The sequence below is a fragment of the Gossypium hirsutum genome, chromosome A07, assembly GCF_007990345.1.
Source record: "Gossypium hirsutum isolate 1008001.06 chromosome A07, Gossypium_hirsutum_v2.1, whole genome shotgun sequence".
NCBI classification, from domain to species: domain Eukaryota; kingdom Viridiplantae; phylum Streptophyta; class Magnoliopsida; order Malvales; family Malvaceae; genus Gossypium; species Gossypium hirsutum.
Genome location: NC_053430.1, coordinates 3870907 through 3890147, shown reverse-complemented (window position 1 = coordinate 3890147; position 19241 = coordinate 3870907). Strand labels below are relative to the sequence as shown.

The 19241-nt window shown below is 26.9% G+C and overlaps 1 protein-coding gene across 1 annotated transcript; it reads right to left on the bottom strand.

Moving 5' to 3' along the window:
* Positions 1–16564: 16564 nt before the first annotated feature.
* LOC107953751 (ethylene-responsive transcription factor ERF003) lies at positions 16565–17559 on the bottom strand. The gene is made up of 2 exons (XM_016889148.2): positions 17326–17559; positions 16565–17239 (listed from the first exon to the last, which is right to left on the bottom strand). The coding sequence occupies exons 1-2, from the start codon at positions 17406–17408 to the stop codon at positions 16762–16764; spliced, it is 561 nt and encodes a 186-aa protein (XP_016744637.2). The 5' UTR covers positions 17409–17559; the 3' UTR covers positions 16565–16761.
* Between the last annotated feature and the right edge of the window lie 1682 nt (positions 17560–19241).

The following is a 19241-nucleotide window of genomic DNA, read 5'->3' as shown; positions in this document are numbered from 1 at the left end:
CTGAAAAAAAAAAACAGAACACGTATGAAACGTACAGTTTTCTTTATGGTTGGAACATAACATGTTTCGTCAACGAAGCATGATGCTGGAAATCAAAATGAGTTAATTACTTGATATTAAAACTTCCAATCTTATCATTCTAATTTTTATATCCATTTTTTATTTATTTAAATTTTAAAATATTAATAATTTGAGTGATATGTGTGACAGCTCTTTCATTCATTGAAGAGACAACCATGCATGATGTAATAGTTAACCACTTTAATTAACAATATTTGGGTAAAAGTAGTAAGAAAAACCTATTATCGTATTAAAAAATAAATAAATTAATTTTTATATATTAGATCAAAGAATAAATTGATGTTTTTATTAAAATTTTTATCCATTTGTCCTATTAAAAATTAGTCTCTATAAATCAATATGAGGTACACATAACACGTCACTTATTAATGTCTAATTATCCCGTCAATTATATTAAGTTTTAATAGTATAAATAAATAAAATTTTTCATCTAATGTAGAGAGAATAATTTATTTATTTTTTAAATAAAAATATAAAATATAATCCAATTTTTAATATAAAGAGTTTCATGATTTTTTAAGCAACTTTTAAGGAAGTAAAGCTGGTTGAAATTAATGGTAGATGTTGGTGTAGCCACGGAAACTAAACTCACCAACGAAGCTGGCATTGTCTCCACACTTCACTCTGTGTTCCATATTTTCTTTGAATTACAACAGCTAGTACTTCCACGTACTTGCAATTTGTTGCTCCCTTTTTTATTTTATTTTATTTTCTTTTATTTTAATGTTCTAGATTGTATTCCTTCATTATGACACATTCCAAAAATAAATAAATACACCCAATGTTTGAAATCTGAATTTTATTTTTTATATGGATAGTAAGAATGAAATACTTCTAATAAATATAAATTAATTACAATCTAATATAATTATATATATATCTATAAATTATAAAAATATAAATTTTAAATTCAATAAGTATTAATATTGTTTAGATCTATTCATGTTTGTTTAAACCCGAATGTCTATTCGAAATTTGAGGGGTTTAGACAAAAATATTAGATTTAAAAGCTAGATTTTATTAAAAGAATTAAGTCCGTTTCAAATATGAACCAAACTCAGGTTTAAACATTTAAAGTTCGAAGACCTGACTCGTTTTTTAAGTTCATAATATTTTATATTATGTTATTTTTTATATATTATCTAATTTATGATACAAAAGTTATATTTATAGTTGTATATAATACTACTACAAGATAAACATTAAAAAATATTAAGATGATTATATATAATATTTTAATAAATAAAAAATATAATTATAAACTACTAAACTAAAAATCATATAAATATATTTTTTTAATTTTTTAAAAAATTAATATAAACGAGTTTAAAATAGATTTGAATTAACTATTTATAAATATGAATAGGCTTAAATAAAATTTATCTTACTTATTTAGGGGATAATTAATTGTAACAAATTTGATATGTTAGAGATATGCACTGCATCTATGTCGATGTTGCACATGTGGAATAAAGGTTCATTTAATATAAGAATGAAAAAGGTCCATTAGGCTGAGAGAAGTTTGTAGGAGGACATACTAGTCGAAGTCGAAATCGAAATCGAAATCATCATCATTGCTTTCTTCGTCATCATCTACATCATCAACTACATTGTTAGTATCGGGATCACTAAATTCTTCAACATTTACATCATCCTATTCAATATCATATCGGACATCCTCTATACCTAGCTTAAAAGCTTAAAAACATTCACATTTATTTTTAGTGCAGTATCTCAAATCAAAACTTTTAACTATTCTCTTAAAATCTTATTTTAAATTCAAGCTCAAATATCAACGATTAGTTCTCAAAAATCTAATTAGATATTTACAAACAGTAATCAATCGATTCGGTCGATTTTTTCAATGTAACTGACTTAATTGACCATCATATATAATAACTAAACTAGCCGATTTATATAATGTAAATTAGTTTAACCAAACCAACTTAACATCCATCGATTTAGTAGATTAACTGACTTAAAATAAAGATATTATAAAATATATTTAAAATAATGAATATATTAATGTATTTAACATGTTTAATTGACTTATATATCATAAAATATAAATATATTTAAATAATTAAAAAAGATTAAATATTAAGTGTGTTAAGATGATCTGTTCGATTATGAATTTCAATAATCGATAGCCGATTGACATAACCAAATAAATCAATCCTATAATCGATTTAACCGCACTAAATTGAAATTGACTTAACCGAATTGGTCAATTAAGTCAATTTAGACAACTTATGCTCTCCCCTAAGTCTGACCTAGGTTAGATGCACCATACAAACTAGGTGCATTGTATGGATTGCCATCAGATGTTGATATTGCTTCATACTTGTACAGATCAACCAAGTCTACGTAGACTTTTTTTTTCCATCCCAGCGTTTTTTTTTTATTTTAGAGGTTTTAACTCAACAAGTTCTTACAAACCTTAATTCACTAAATAGTACAATTAAAGAGATTGACTACTCAATCTTCTATGACTAGTACAATTAAAGAGATTAACTACTCAATCTTCTATTTATGCCTAAAAGAGGCCTAAAACTCTGATTACCACCCTTATATTTATAGAAAAATTGAAAAGCCTGATTTCTTAAAAAGTTGTTTAAAAAAAGTTTGCAAATTTGAGGAGAAGCAAATAAATAATAAAGAAGTAGAAAAAGGATAATTGTGAAGTCAAAAAGTCAAAAGTGTGTGGGAGATGGAAGATATATGACTTCAACCGTTGAGACCGCGTCGTCATACAACCCAAGATGGTCTCAACCAAAAATATTTATCTTTGTTATGTTCAACTTCAACAATTGAAGCCTTTAGTTTTATTTTGTGACTCTTGACTCTTCCGATCTTTCCTTTTGGCTACTCTTTTGCAAGTTCTAAACTACTCAATTTTTCTAATTATTTTTACTTGATTGATTCTAGTTTAATATTATTTTAGAGAAGTGCTTTTAAAAAATGTTACGGTAAAGTACTTTTGAAAAATACTTTTAAAAAATTTGATTTAGGATTTAAATGTTTAGTATTATTGTTAAAAAGTACTTTTGATAAATAAAATATTCATTTTAGATATTGTGTTATAAAGTAATAAATATGCATTTAAACAATGTTTAAATTAGTTAATATGATGATATCTTAGTAAGAATATAAAAAATAATTTATTATAATTTGTTGTTAATATTTTAATGTATGAAATATAAATTTTAATTATTTTTTAACAATTAATATTAATTATTCATAAAATTTAATTCAAATATATAAACTATATTTTAAATAATAAAATATAACCAATAAAAATTTAAATATATAATATTATATATAAAATAAATCTTAATAAGAAAATAATTACATACACCATATAAATATTATATATAATATATTATAAGGGTTAAAATTGTCATTTATTGCTAAAAGTACTTTTACCAAAAGCAAAAGTTAAAAAAAAAACTGTTTTTACTTCTAAGTTGAAAAACACTTCTGACTAAAAAATTTGTCTGTTTAGCATTGCTTTTAGCTTCAAAAATGTGTTTGACCCCAAAAGCATTTTTGAGAAGCAATGCAAAACAAAACTTTCTTCATATATAATATCAACAGATGTTAAGATGAAGAGAGGAATGGTGTCTTTGTCCAGAAAATAGAGTCCAAGCCTCCCCAAATAAAGTCTTTGAGATTATCTAAATCACAGATGTTTCAGATTGGATAATCAAATCAAATTTTGAATCGAATTCTGGGTTAAATTATTATATATATTTTTCTAAGGGAGAAAATGAAAAATAAATTTTAATGGTTTTCTCAAAGATAAAGTAAAACAAATAATGTCCATTTATTTTTGGCTCAAGGTCAAGAATCCCGTGACATGATTGAAAAAGAAAGAAGCAAATTCAAATTGCTTAATATCTCTAAAAAAACTAATGATAGTAAATAATTTTAAAAATGATGATTTATATAAAACTTATCAAGTTAAAATTACTAGCCATTTTCACAGGTCAGTAACTAGTGGTATAAGAGTTAGTCAATGCAGAGTCTCAAAATTTTTTTTCCAAAATTAAATTATATACTTTTATAATAGTAAAAATATAATTTTATCTTTTTAATAGTTTATATCTTTTTAATTTTTAAAGGGTTAAATCAATTTTTTATTACTTTAGGCGAGCAACGTGCTATTTTACCATTACTAATTAAAATTTTTATAAATTTTTACCATCTTAAAAGGCCATCACCTCTTAGGTTTCCACTACGTTCCGCCACTAGTTTTAGTAGGAACACAATGTAACTATATGACCTAACCATTTAATAATAGAATATTAGAGAATCATTATAAATAATAATATTAAAAGAGTTTATTAATTATAAGAAGACATATTACACTTTTAAGAATAAAATTGAAGTTCGAATATTGGAGATAATATTTTTTAGAAAAATAGCCATGAATTCTGAAATAATTTATTTTCATGAACAGTAAAATAAATACGAAGAAATTATGCAGGATATTAATTTTAAATACAAAAGTAATGCAGTATTTGTTGAACCGTAAAGAATGGACTATCTGAAAATTGTAAGAGTGGAGGAGGGCTTGTCGAAGTAAATTGTGCGGAGGAGAAATGTTTACCCAATTTCCTTCATTTCATTGGACCACTCTTCATACCACTTTACTCCCACATTAAACTAAATATACACTGAATCTGAATGTTTTTGTATATAATATATATTAACTAGTACGGATTTATTTTATTTAATATAAAAAAAGTATATTTAATAAATTTATACTGTTTTTTTTTTGTTACATAAACATAATAATATTTTATAAGTGAAAAAAATAATATGTTAATTTAGTTGACTTTTCTGCATGAATTTTGTGTTAAATATACAGAAGTTTTATTCTATTAAGGATTACATTAAAATATATTTATCTTTTGTTATATAGCTTATTCAATTCCTTAATATCTATTACTTCATCTATCCATTTTGTTGTAATAGAACAAATTCTTCTTGATATTTTTCCATTAAGACTTTATATTGTTGATTTATGTTGTATCTATGGCTAGATATTCAATTCTTTTATGTAAAGCATCCATATAAAAATGCCCAATAATGATTTATTGTTAGAGTTGTCAGACTCGAATCTCGTTTAATCCAGTCTTAAAAGTTTAAAGTGTAACTTACTTGTTAAAGAAAATAAAATAGAGAGGCAAAACAAGGAATCTGTAGGGGCGAAGGCTTGACCATGCCGCGCAAATTGAATTCGTATAAAACTATACTACTTCTATCTCTGCCATATATTCCAACATATAACCACGAAAAGAATGCCCCAATCTTTCACTTTCCTGGAAAAATACTCTTGATCCCTTAGGTTAGTAACAACTCTATTCTTTAAATCCATCTACATAAACTCCACAAGCTTACTCGGCTTGACAAAAAGGCACCACACTGACAAAGTTGCAGTACATTGGCACAAAACATTCCTAAACAAGTAATTTTTTTTTAGAGAAAAAAGTGCTTCTCCCAAGCCAAAAATTGGCCCAAAAGCATTTTTTCCAAAAGTTGAAAATTTTAGCTTTTTCCCAAAAGTACTTTTGAGAAGTAATGCTAAATTGAACCTTATACCCTCTGTCATATCACTACATAACTAACATCAAGAATTCCACGACACATGCTTACGTACTCTCTCAGTATTGGTGAGAATTCTACCATTATAGACTAACCAAAACAAAAGTTTGATTCGTTGAGGACCACAAAGTCTCCACACCCATTTCCAGCTCCCACGACTATCTTTGCACTTCATCTTTCATAAGCAAACCTCAAGGTAAACTAGCACTTACTATCCCATCTCTATCTTGGTAAATCAACCACAAAGTCTCCACACCTATTTCCAGCTCCCACGACTACCTTTGCACTTCATCTTTCATAAGCAAACCTCAAGGTAAGCTAGCACTTACTATCCCATCTCTATCTTGGTAAATCCTCGATGTTAGACACACAAGGCGATCATATAATTTTGTGTGAATAGGGTAAAATAGAGTAAATTATTGTACTAAAAAACCACACTAGGTTCATTTCTAAAAAAAAAATTAAAGGGGTCAAAGACAGTCCCACTTAAAACTTAACCTCCTAAACATCATCGATTCGGCAAATTACGCCTATGTTCTCAAACACTACAAAAGATACAATTAAAAAATTACAAAGAGAGAGAGGAGAAACCACCTCTATTTATAGTAGTACAAGCACTCCAAAGCCTTGTATCTTTTAGAAGTGGGATTGTGTTATTTCAACATATAACAATGATTCTAAATCTCAAAGCTATAGGCAATGATGTCTAAATGTAATCCCATTTCCATTCTCCATCAAAAGAAATCATATAACTCACGCGAAAATGCTAGGTATGTGTAAGAGTTAAGCTCAAACATGTTTGTATCAACAAATCATCTTCCCCTGTCCAAAAATCAACACCATTCTCATTACACACATTTCAGATGATTCTTTTTCGTATATCGTTCCATACACCACTTGGGCCTTTCCATAAATGAGAGTAGTTTTGTAAAAGTTTAGTTTTAAACGGTGTTGTAAAATTCAGTTTCTAGTATATAACTAAAATAGAATAACTACGAGTCAAGTGTGGATTAGAAAAAGTCAAATTATTATGTGATATTGAATTGAATCAGGTAATAAAAAAATAATACAACGACTAAACAGAATTGTGTTTAAAATAAAAGGAAAATGACTTCTAATTAATTGGTGTATTTAATGGCGATTAAACCAAAACCTATAAAATAATTAAACCAAATTAGAAGTGAGTTAGTGGAATGATATGGTTAAGTCCACGTTTAATTATTAATATAGTTTATATGACATATAATTAATTCAACGGTGTTTCATTAATTAATTAACTTGGATTAATTAAGTATAAACAATCCACTAGTCAAAATATAAAGGTGTGTGATAGTGGAATAAAACAGAAAGTTACTTCGAACCCTGTGTATTGACATGATGATTAAGGCGTTCATTGTTCTAGCTGTGATCTAGGTTTGAGTCACGTTAATCATATTGTTCTTAGGACTTTTACTTCCTCTTGTAATTCACAAAAAAAAAAGAGAAAGTTAATTCTCTTCTTCCATAACCGGTTAAGTAACCAAAACAAAAGAGAAAAAGAAAATAATCTCTCAAGTCTCCACCATTGCCATAACTTGCCAAAGAGAAATTAGTAAGTTTCTTTGCAATATTATTGTTAAATAATGTTAGATATGAAGAACCGAAGCATTAGATTAATGAATTAATAAGTTTTATGTAGATTTTGGGAAATTTTGGAAAGTTAATATAAATAAGATAAAATTCATGCAAGTGAGAAGATAATTTTTTATGATGAAAGCTTGTTAGAAAAGTGATAAAAAAATATGAATATAAACTAGGATCAAATGTGAATTATTTGATTAATTGTGTTTTATTAAGGACTTAAGTGAAAAGGGTGAAAACTTTAATGAATAATAAAAATAGGGAGTCCTTGTACTATATTTATTAAGGCGGATTTAAATTCGATCATGTAAATTGTGAAAAACGAGTGTTTTGGATATTAGGACATATAGGACTAAATTGAATAAAATATATTCATGTATATAATGTATTGATTTGTAGTTGAATTGTGTGATTAATGGATTTCCTATATCTGAATTTTGTACATAACTAAAGACGATGCCGGGATGTTGAAAAATAAAGGGAAAGGCAAAACAGTCGACGAATAGCTAATTTAGTTTGTACTAAATTTAAAATTTAGAAAAATAAATAAAAAATAAAGAATTAAAGATTTATATAACAAACAAACTAAAGAAAAGAAGAAATAAAATCTCTAAAAGGTTCACGAACACAACATTATGTATATGTTTTTATTAAACTTTCATTTTATATATTTAGTAGCAGATGATCTTATTGTAGATTTTCTATAATAATATTGTAGATAAATTTGTTGGTTAATGCGTAGGATAAATTTTTTCTTCCTTATTTATTTTATATTTATTGAATGATGTAATTTTATTTGTGAAGTTTATTGATGATTATTTTAAATAATCGATTGATATTTTTATAGTTGAAATGATTTGATCTAATTCATTTTTTATTATATATATTAATTTATTTTAAAAAATATTGATAAATCTAAAATAATACATTAAAACAGACCGATATCTATACATACCAATTCCAATATATGCATTGATATAATACTTGGATGAAAATGCAGCCTGTTTTCCAAAATAATCCTAAAACCCACATATTTACCCATTCTTTTTTAAACTGACGTATTTGCCTAAATTCGGCCCTTTATGGGTCCATCATGTGGTTAAAGTCTGCTTGAGCATCTGATAAGGCTGAGAGGTAATGGGTATTAGGCCTTTACAGGTACTGTTCTGATTGATTCTAGGAATTAGTTTTTCTTCTAAATTTCTTTCCTATTAGAATTAATATTTTAATAATTCAACTGTTATACTTTATATTTTATTAATATAAATTATGTATGTCAGATTTAATATAAATTAATATTTTATATTTATTTGTTTTATGTAAAAAAAATTCAACCATTTAATAAATATCATATATATATATATTATATTTTAGATCGAATCGGTTTAAAATTATAGATGCATGACAAGTACAATTATATCGATAAATTCAACTGTTGAATCGTTAAAATATTAATTATACAAAGATATATAAAAGAGTGTGTATGTAAATTTCTCATATATATATATATATATAAACAACATTATCAAGAGGACAAAGCAACATAGCTTAAGGAAAGTAATGTTTCGATGTCATGGACCTGTTTGTTATTTAATAATCATAACACTAATGAAGTGATAATCAGTGGATCCAAAGTCTAATTAAACGATAATAGTTATAACATTAATAGTGAAATTTTATTAATAAAATAAATATATTTGAAATTATTTTATATTTTATGTAAAAGCACTAAAAATAAAACAATTATAATTATTGTTATTTTTTAGTAATAATATTTTATTATATTTATTTATAATATATATAAAAACACGAATTTAAAAAAAATTGAATTGACTAGAATATCGTTTATTTTCCATTTTATTACTAAATTAATTTTAAAAGTAATTATAATTTAACTTATAATTTTTAATTAAAAAGTTGTGCTAATTTTAAAATAGAGTTATTACTTGAATAGAACTCTAAACATAAAATATAAAAAAAAACATTTATGATAATTGCAATTATAATTTAATTTATAATCATTAGTTAAAAAATTTAGACATAAAAAATTACTGTGTTCATTTTTTTAAAGAAAAATTGTGTTAATTTTATTGATGTAAAATAGAGTAATTATAACTTAGTTAATATTAAAGTTATATACCAATTAAATTTTAAGTTAATTTTATAAATATCATTAAGTAGTTATCCATAAATGAAGACTTTTAGCATTATAATAAATTAAAATTATATAAAAAAATGGATAATTAAAGCAATGATATTTTGAAGAGTTAAATGATATTGTAATTTTTTTTAGTTAAGTGACCAAAATAAAAATTTATCTATAATTTAATGATTAATGATGTAATTTATTCTATTTAATAATGGAGAGAAAGAGAGTATATATTTTTGTGAGTGGAGTTGATGAAATTTGAGTAATGGTGGGATTATAGGTCATGCACAACTTGGTTAAGGGATAGTTTCTAGCTGTATTATTGCATTCATGATACTGACGGTGATGGCACTAAATGAATGAACTATAGAATTAATTGGTGCATAATTCCATTAATCATCGATGCCATCAATAATAATGTTGAGATATTTTAAACATGAAATAAAATAAAATAAGATACGAGATAAAAAAATTATAAAAATATATGTATAAAATAATATTTATATAATATTAAATTATGACACATTAACGATGTGGATAAAAAATTATATTTATAAAAGAAAGTTATACAAAAAATAATGAAATTTTGATTGAAATTGCGAATTTGAGGTGTATGAGGACTTTGGTGTCTTGAGTTTAAGTCTCATGTTTTATATTTATTTTAGGTTTAAATTGTCTTTTTTATAGACTTTATATAAAAAAAAAAGATAAAAACACACTTATAGTAATATTTATTTTAAGTATTTTCATAATTAGATTGATATTCGATTAACTCGTGACATCAATATTGAGTCCATGACTTAATAATATAGATAAACAATTAAAGTGTCAAAATTATATATTTTTTTGATAAATTAGAAACTTATTAATCCTCAAAAATAGAAATACTAATTGAGAATTGAAAGCTCAGTTTGGTTTCTAAACATATTTTTTAATAAAAAATTCTAATGCAAAACTTAATAAATCAGGATCTGTCATATCAGATCATCAAGAAGAAAGTTAGATACGGAAACGTGACTGAATCCATCAATTTCTTAAAATCTTCAAATAATATAGTTTTGATCTTTTAAATTAACATACAAATTTTTAAAAAAGATTACTTTCTCTATTTTAAAGATGGAATATCAGAAAAGTTACATATATATAATTTAGGGACTATAACCCTAATATATAACTTTGCACATTAACCTTATTTTCTAATCAACCTATCATCAATTAAAAATTAGTTATTAGAGTATCTACACTTATTTGGTCCATACTTTACTTCATAACTGAAGTGGGCTAACATTTTATGATAGTAAATAATAACATGTAATGATTTTTATTACATATGTGGTGTCTATATTTTCCTAACATGAGACTATAAAACTTTAATTGTTCAAATACGAATCTCACCTATATAAACTGTGTAAACGAATTAACTTGACTTAAGTAAAATTCAATTTAGTGCTTATAATAATTATATCTGATACTAAATTTTCATATTAACAATAGCTTTTGATGTAATCATATCTTCATGAGTATATATGTATGTGATAAGATTCAATGGATTGATAGATCAAATCTAGGGAGGATTTATAACGGGGAAAGTGGTTGCCCTTATATCCTAGTCATTGTAACAAAGTTTAGAAAAGGAGTAGTTAAGACCTAAACCATGTGCTTGTATGTTAGCATCCACATGATCAAACCATGTGGGGAGGGAATGGAACGATAGAGGAAGAACATGATCGTAAGTGGTAAGGACATGCCATGCATCGCACCTTGAACCTAATTACAAACAATAACTTGTCTACATCTTTATCTAAAATACTATATACATAGGCCCTGCCCTACATAAATTTTAAATAATTAGGGTTTTTTTTTTCAATATTTTGGCCTTTTCAGATGGTGTAGGCCACAAAACCTTTGTTCTAAGCATTCCTGGGGGGAAAAAAATAAAGTATTTAGGCTTTTGGATCACTTGATCCAACACATCAAAAACAAACAATGATAAATCTCCCATTAAGAAGACAATCTCGGCACAAATAATTTTGGTTTTTTTTTTTTAAACAAAAGGGGTTTTGAAAACATGAATATGATTGTCTCTTCCCCAACATTTCCACATGAAATTCTATACACCATAATTGGTTTTGACTACTTTATTTTGTTTTGTTTTCTTGCTTCATATCCAAAGATCTAACCTTTTTGACTCTCGAGTTTTTCCCCTCTTAATTTCACTAAGCTGTGCAATTCAAGGGAAACCCTTTTACTCTATGACAGTTTGTACGACCAAAAAGAAAAGGTTGCTATATTTACTAGGTTTATCATTCCCTTTGTTAGACAAGACAAACTCTTGTTATTTTCAACATTTTATTTCCCAAATCTTTGATGATTCCAGACAGTGTTGCCTCGTGATTAAGTTCAATTTTCAAACGGGTTTCAAGCTTGTCGTATTTGTGACCGTTTATATTTACCGGGGGGCCATTTGTTGTGTAATTAATTAAACATGTAATGTGATGTAATGTCCTTTTTCAGACAATAGAGCAAAAACCGGTTTAGATATTAAATTTGTAAGAGATGATTGAGAAATCAAGGAGTAACCAAGGGAAATGATTGGATTAGTTGTGTTACATAAGAGCCAAAACTGACCCAATAATTTAGCCTTAGGGCTAGCTCTTTGACTTGAATGATTATATATGCATGTGGAACAAGTCTTGGAGCTATGTATTCTTTTTAATTATCAATGGACCTATGATTATTGTTTTAATTAAACCAATCTCCAGCAGGCTACCGTAATAGGTAAAATTGCAACATGCATTTTTCTTGAGATACTGAAAGTGGTAGATGAAGTTACTGTGTTTGTATGTAATGTAATGTTAGTGAACTGTGATGAAATAAAATATTTTCAAAAATCATTAAAGTAAAGTTAATAACTGTGTATAGATTAACTATAAATTCTATTAGAGTTTGTGTGATCTAAATCTCGTCACTTGTTAAAGAAATAAATACAATAGTAAAATAAGGGAATCTGTGGGGGTGAGAGGCACAAAATTTCAGTACGGATCATATCGTCCAAGTTGAGTCCATATAGAATTATACTTTTACTATTTGACTTTGATTAGAACGTGATTTTTTAACATTTAAATAGATATAGTCGAAATTCATCTTATATCATTCGTTTTTCAACATTAGTGAATTTATTCTTTTTTATCCGTGATTTTTTTCCTTAATTTTTATTACTTTGCTATCATTTTATTACTACTATCGGCATTTATCATAACAAAGATAAAAAAAATAAGAGAGGCTAAAGGTAACAAAAAGTTCAAACTATGTAATGATGATAAAATCACTAACATGCCATTATTTAATCAACTTTGCTGAATCAAAAGTAAAACTATATAATGAGATAAAAACATCTTCTTTTTTTTGTTGTTGTGGGGAACAAAATCAATTTCCAAACTGGTGAAACATCATGGAATTCCTTTGATTGAGACTTGACACCAAAAAAAACTAAACCCAAACATTAATTTTAAGTCTTGAGAAAGTTGAAAATACAAGATTAATTTAAAACCATACATGCAAATATTGGTTTGGGGTTGAATTGTAATATTTTGAGGGATACAAAACACAATTTTTCTTATTTTATTAGTAGTAACTTTATACATTTCAAGGGTTTAATTTTTTTTTTATCACCAGTCTCGTGGCTAATTATGTTGTTTTCTTAAAAGAAGAGCAAGTTGTTTTCATAACAACGAAATAAATAGACATGAAAAGACAGGTCAAAATTATCAAATCCCTTGTAGAAACTTTATGTAAATGGTAAAAAAAGATAGCAATTTGTTGTCATAACACAAGCACTAATTGTAGTTAATCAATGTGCTTGGAGATACTCTACTTTTTATATGTGTAAAACAAGAAAAAAGACAATTCTTTTAATGCTTAATAGATAAATTTAATTAAAAATAAAAATTGAACTCGTAAAAAAATTACAGCTTTTAATGTTAATATATTTTGTTAATTTAGTTTTTTTTAGTACTTGATTCTCAAACTTTTAAAAAGAGTCATAATAATTTTTTTAATAAGAATACTAATTAAAATGTTAATTTTTAAACACAACAACCTGCATGATAATTCTCGTGTACTCCATACTGCTATTTTGAATTTTGTTATAAACTTTTTATATTTTTAACTTTAATTTTAATTTTAATTTTTTTATTTTTGAATTATTTGCTTACTAACATATAAAACAAATAGAGTTATGTTAACAGGATGAGCACAATAACTGTCACGTGAGTGAACAAGCTAATAACATTAAAAATTAATATTTTAATCAATATTTTTATTAAAAAAGTAATTTGACTCTTTTCTGAAAGATTAAGGGCCAAATTTAGCTAAAGAAAGTCGCTAAATAATTCGATTTGGGTGCAATTGCGTGTAATTACACATTATCATTATGCCGTTATAAAAATGAACATGATATTAAATTACTTTTTCCTTTAATTGAATAGCATTTGGAAAGCCACCAAGTAATTGGATTTGGATTTAATTGCATGTAATTACACAATAATAGCATGTTTGAGAAACCTTGTAACAGGTGGATCCCGTGAAACTAGGTGTAATTGGAGCACCTCAATTACACTTTTCAATTCTTAGGGGGAGGGGGAGAAGTGAGAATTGGAGTAATTACACCCAAATATAATTTTTTTCAAAAAAATCATTTTTATACAACTTATAAAAATTATATTATAAGTATGAACACCTATGGGTATTTGGGATTACTATGACAAAAAAATACTTATATTATAATCCTAAAAAATATATTATAAAAATAGTTTGTGTTTTTTTATAAAGTTTAAAAAAAAATTATACTATTTAAATATTAATAAAAAAATTTGAAGTTAAGGTCAAAAAGTATTTACATAATATAAAAGTGTTATGATATATTTATTTATAAAAATTTATGGTCAAAAAGTATGGACATAACTTATTTACGTGTCCATGATAAGTATCATAAAAATAATATACTTAGTTATAAAAAAATATTATAAGAAGTGTTATGAAAGTTATTGGACAATTTATAAAACCTTACTTATAAATGTTATATATTATAAATTTAATATTATTATTGACTTAATTTACGTATTATAAAAAGGGATATAACCTAAGATAAGTCTTCCCCAAATTAAGTTTATATCAGTTTTTATAGTTAAAGGTACAAGCTATTTAGATTACGAACCCAAATATTATTAGGTGGATGCTAATTATGCAAATACAAAAAATTTTCTTGCACTATGTTATAAAATATGATACAAATTGAGAAAATAGTGTAAAAAATAAGCACCATAAACAGCTCACAAACTCTTTGAGACATTTAAGGCTCTGAAATGTGGTTAAGAATACATTTATTTCATTAAAAATTTTTACATATTAACATCTTTACCTTTGAATTGTATTAGCAAATTGCATATTTCATAACTTCAATCGTATTATGAACGACTTTTTAGACTAACATAATACATATGATAGTTGGATTTTAATTTTTGTTACAAAAATTATTTTTATCATACTAATAATTTTTATAATAATTGATATTTTAAAAAATTTGTATAATTATAATTTGTACTACCAAACATGATATAGAAAATTACGATATAATTACATTTTGTCAGCCAAATACATATGAAAAATTACAATTTTTTGTAATTACACTTTTATTCAATTACTCTGTATTGTCTAAACAAACATATAATAATATAAAAAAAACCTTTCTTAAATTAATAATTCTATGTGCATAGGTAAAGCAAATAAATCTAATTAAGGGGAAGCCATAAAATTTATGTTTGAGTTGGAGATAAAATTATAAAATTTTAAAGAATTAAATTTAAAAATTATGTTAATTTTTTAAATTAAATTATTAATTATAAAAAAATAAAAACAATTTTTTATTTAACTAAAAATTTAAAGTTTTTTTATTTTTTTAATAATTTCATTATAAATTTTAATTATATTTACTCATTTTAACATAATGCCTAAAATTAATTGTAGTTGTTCCGTAACTCATAAATAAAAAGATAATGTGATTCAACACATACAAATTCACATTATGAGAAACCTTTCCCACCTCCTCTTTGCCCCTTATGGCTTATGTACTAATTAAATAGTAGTTGTTATTTTAAGCGTGGGAAGTGCTTGCCAGTTTCCTTTATATAGAAACTATTGGGAGTGAAAAGAAACGAATATGCTTGTCTTGGTGAGTGTGGGTACTGCCTTCACAGCCTCCTAAACTACGTTGGCTTATCAAAATGCATCACATATTTCACATTTCTTCTTCCCCTGGAAATATCATACAATCAATTTATTTAGGTAATTCGTTTTCTTTATGTATGTAAAGTCTAATTTAATGAATTTTAACAGTCACAATTTAATGATTCAATTCAATCCAACGTTATTAATTTAAAGATTAAATCTTCAAAAATATTTCCTTACCATTAGATATCATCTGCAGGGTGGGCAATCAATCACATTCAGTGTTCCCTTTTTCTTTAATCTTTTTGCAGCGCCAATCCCCAACCAAAAAGCCTGCGCATCTTTGAAAACGGAACCTTAACTCCCTTTCAAACCTAACATCTCTACCCAAGTTGGTCACTTTTACCATCCGTGATCCCCTCACCATGGAATTTTATCATCTTCTTATGTTTTTTTTATTTTATTCCATTATGCTTTCCTAAATCATCTTAAGAACTAAGAAAGTTGTTTGTTTAAGAAACATATATGTTTCCCCTGAATTCAATTTCCTTATATCAAAATTCCCATGATCATACAACTTGCATAAGAAGCAGGGAAATTACTAAAAAAGTGGATCCGCCCATCACGCAAATCCCTGTGATAGACAGTAATAATTTGGTTGATATATTGTTTGTTTACTGTTATATGCTTATATCCCTACAGGTTGAAAATGACAACCATGAATCTGCCTAGTTCTAGACAGCTAGCTTGAATTGTTTAAAATTTGGCAATGAAAGTGATTTATCATACAAGATTAGGAACCTTGTAAAGCAAAAAAGTGAAAACAGAAATTCCCACAATTCATACTCACAATCCATAATTGGAAAACAGAGCAGTGGATAAAAATATCATAATAACATATATATCTCATAACAGGGCTTACTGTACATTAAACATCATCAAATGGGGTCACCTGATAGGCCTAAATGGAGGGGTTTACATGACTTGTGAAAATAGTGATAAGGTTGTGAAGAATGAGTTAAATTAGCGAATGCCATTAGCATGGAAGAAAGGCTGATAATAATAATCATAGTATCCTATTGGGAATAGACATTGCACAGTTCAATGGAACCATAATGAAGCAGTTCCTCGATCATTTGTTCAATATGATCCTCTTCAAGAGGTTTGAACTGCTGGGTGGTTTCAACTTGAGCTGATTTGGCCTCTGTCTCTGCCAATGGTCTTTTTTCCACTAGCCGAACTCCGGTTCCGCTGTCCCTCGCTGTAATGCCGTCGTTGTTGTTGTTGTTGCTAATAACAAGTGGAGTGAGCGCCTTATTTTGTGGCTCCTGAACTGACTTCTGTTTTGTGATTTGAAGCGAAGCCATGTAGCATTTGTGTAGTTTCGCAGTCAAAGTTGCTGAGAGAAGCTTGGATGACGACGACTGAAGTGCATTGGGATTGTAAGGGAAGTTGGTTCTAGCCCTTGGTCCACACATAAGCCTTGCTGCTTCATCGTAGGCACGGGCCGCATCTTCCGCGGTTTCAAATGTTCCTAACCAAATTCTAGTTTTCCTGCACAAACGCAACATTTTTTTCCATCAAGGACTACAACAAATCATGCTCAAAAACACTGAAGCGTTATGATTTTTTGAACTTACAACAGAGGGTGGCGAATTTCTGACACCCAAGAACCCCAATGCCTTTGTCGTACACCTCGATATCGTTGTTGTGGTCTTGCCATGTTTGTGGGGAAAAAAAAACAAACTGTTTGCGGAAATGCCTGAATGAACAAATGAAGCAAAGAGAGTGATGCTAGGCAGGGAAGGGAAGAAGAGGGCCTTTTTGTAGTTGACGCTTTGGCAAATTTACTGTCATCCAACTTGAAAACTTGTTGGGTCCCACAAAGAGTTCAAGGGTCTTCAATCTTGTGTTTTTATTTAGTTACAGTTGGAAATTTTATCAAGTGATGATTATTGAAATAATAGTAGACTAGGTGAAGGGGAAATTTCAAACTGACCAAATTCAAATAACATGATTAAAATAATAATATATGGTTTCACAAACAAACAATAATACAATATTAAAACTTTTGCTTTATCATTACCCTTCTTTGCTCATCAAAATCTAAGGTCACATTCCAAAAGATTCTTCATGTGAATATGGGTCTTTTGAACTATAAAACAAAGAATAGAAAAAGTTTATACCTTGTTTTCAACTAATAAAAAACCCCATTTTTATTAAGCAATTCTTGTAATGAAATTAAGGATTCTTAAAAACTTTTGTTTTGGCATGTTTGTTGATGACCAAATTGGCAATCATGTGAGTGGGTTTGGACACGGATTATTTGATATAAAACCAGCAAAGCAAACGGTTCCCTCTAGGAAAGATTCTATACATCAATTTGCAGTGGGGAAAAAATGATTGAGTCAATCTTAATCTTGGACTGCCATCATTATTTGATCACATCCCATTCACTATTTATCACATCAATTTGCACCCCCACAAATCACCTGATCTTTTTTGGCATAAACTCAAGAGGGCTATTTTTTTAATCCTTGACATAAACATCACTAATTAATAATTAATCAAGAAAAAATATGAAGGGTGATGGTAGTTCAACACGGAAGATAGAATTTTTTTGTATAAAATAACATGGCTTACTTTACAAGTGGGATATAAATTATGAAAAATTAATTTTTGATTTAGTTGAGGACCAATTTGCAGGTTCTATATGTACTTTTCTGATATATTTTTTTATTATCTTTTTCACTTTCTTCATTCTTTACTCTTAAAGATAAACCTGATATATATATATATATATATATATTTCATAGGATAAGAATAGGAACAGATAAAAATATATATAGGTAAAGATGGTGCAAATTGCAGCAAATTTCAATGAATATGAAAAAAAAACATAAGCTGTGTGAATAGATTGCTATGTTCTGTTTAGGCACGTGCACTAAACAAACCTTCCATGAGCCTCAGGTTCTATTATTGTTCCCGTCTTCTCTAGCTTTAGCAACCCTCCATTGTGAAAATGGTAAATACTAACGTCATGTATATAGTAGTTCTTATACATTCTACGTGAATTTATATATTTTTTGGTAGATAAAAAACTGAAACCAATTACAAAATTGGTATAGTGTCATCATGCATAAGCCAAACATTCAATTGTAATCGTTCCACGACCTTTGTCAGAGTCTTTTAGAACCCTATTGCACCATAAAGGAAAACTCTCATCATTTCAGACAGTTTATGTGCAGCTATATTGGCTTCTCTAGGAGTCTATTGTATGATCACCCGCCATTATCTCCTACATAACTCCTGAATTCTCAAGACCAAATCCCTGTTCAAATGCCCACAATACTTATCTAAAATGGCTTCCACAACTTGAGTGTAATCCGTTTTGACTCATTTATTAATATATTTTATTTTCATATAATTAAGTAATTAACCAAAATTAATATTATTTAAATTGTTAAATATAAGTTGAATATATTAATTATTTGGATTAATATGTAGTTTGCCTCGTGTCAATAGTCAAACTGTTAATATAACTTGTCTAAAAGTA

What these genes read in the sequence shown, in the direction of transcription:
- LOC107953751 (XM_016889148.2), bottom strand. Translation starts at nt 17,408, where the DNA reads ATGGCAAGACCACAACAACGATATCGAGGTGTACGACAAAGGCATTGG. An exon ending in GAAATTCGCCACCCTCTGTT is followed by an intron (nt 17,240 to 17,325) that starts GTAAGTTCAAAA and finishes GCGTTTGTGCAG; the next exon opens with GAAAACTAGAATTTGGTTAG.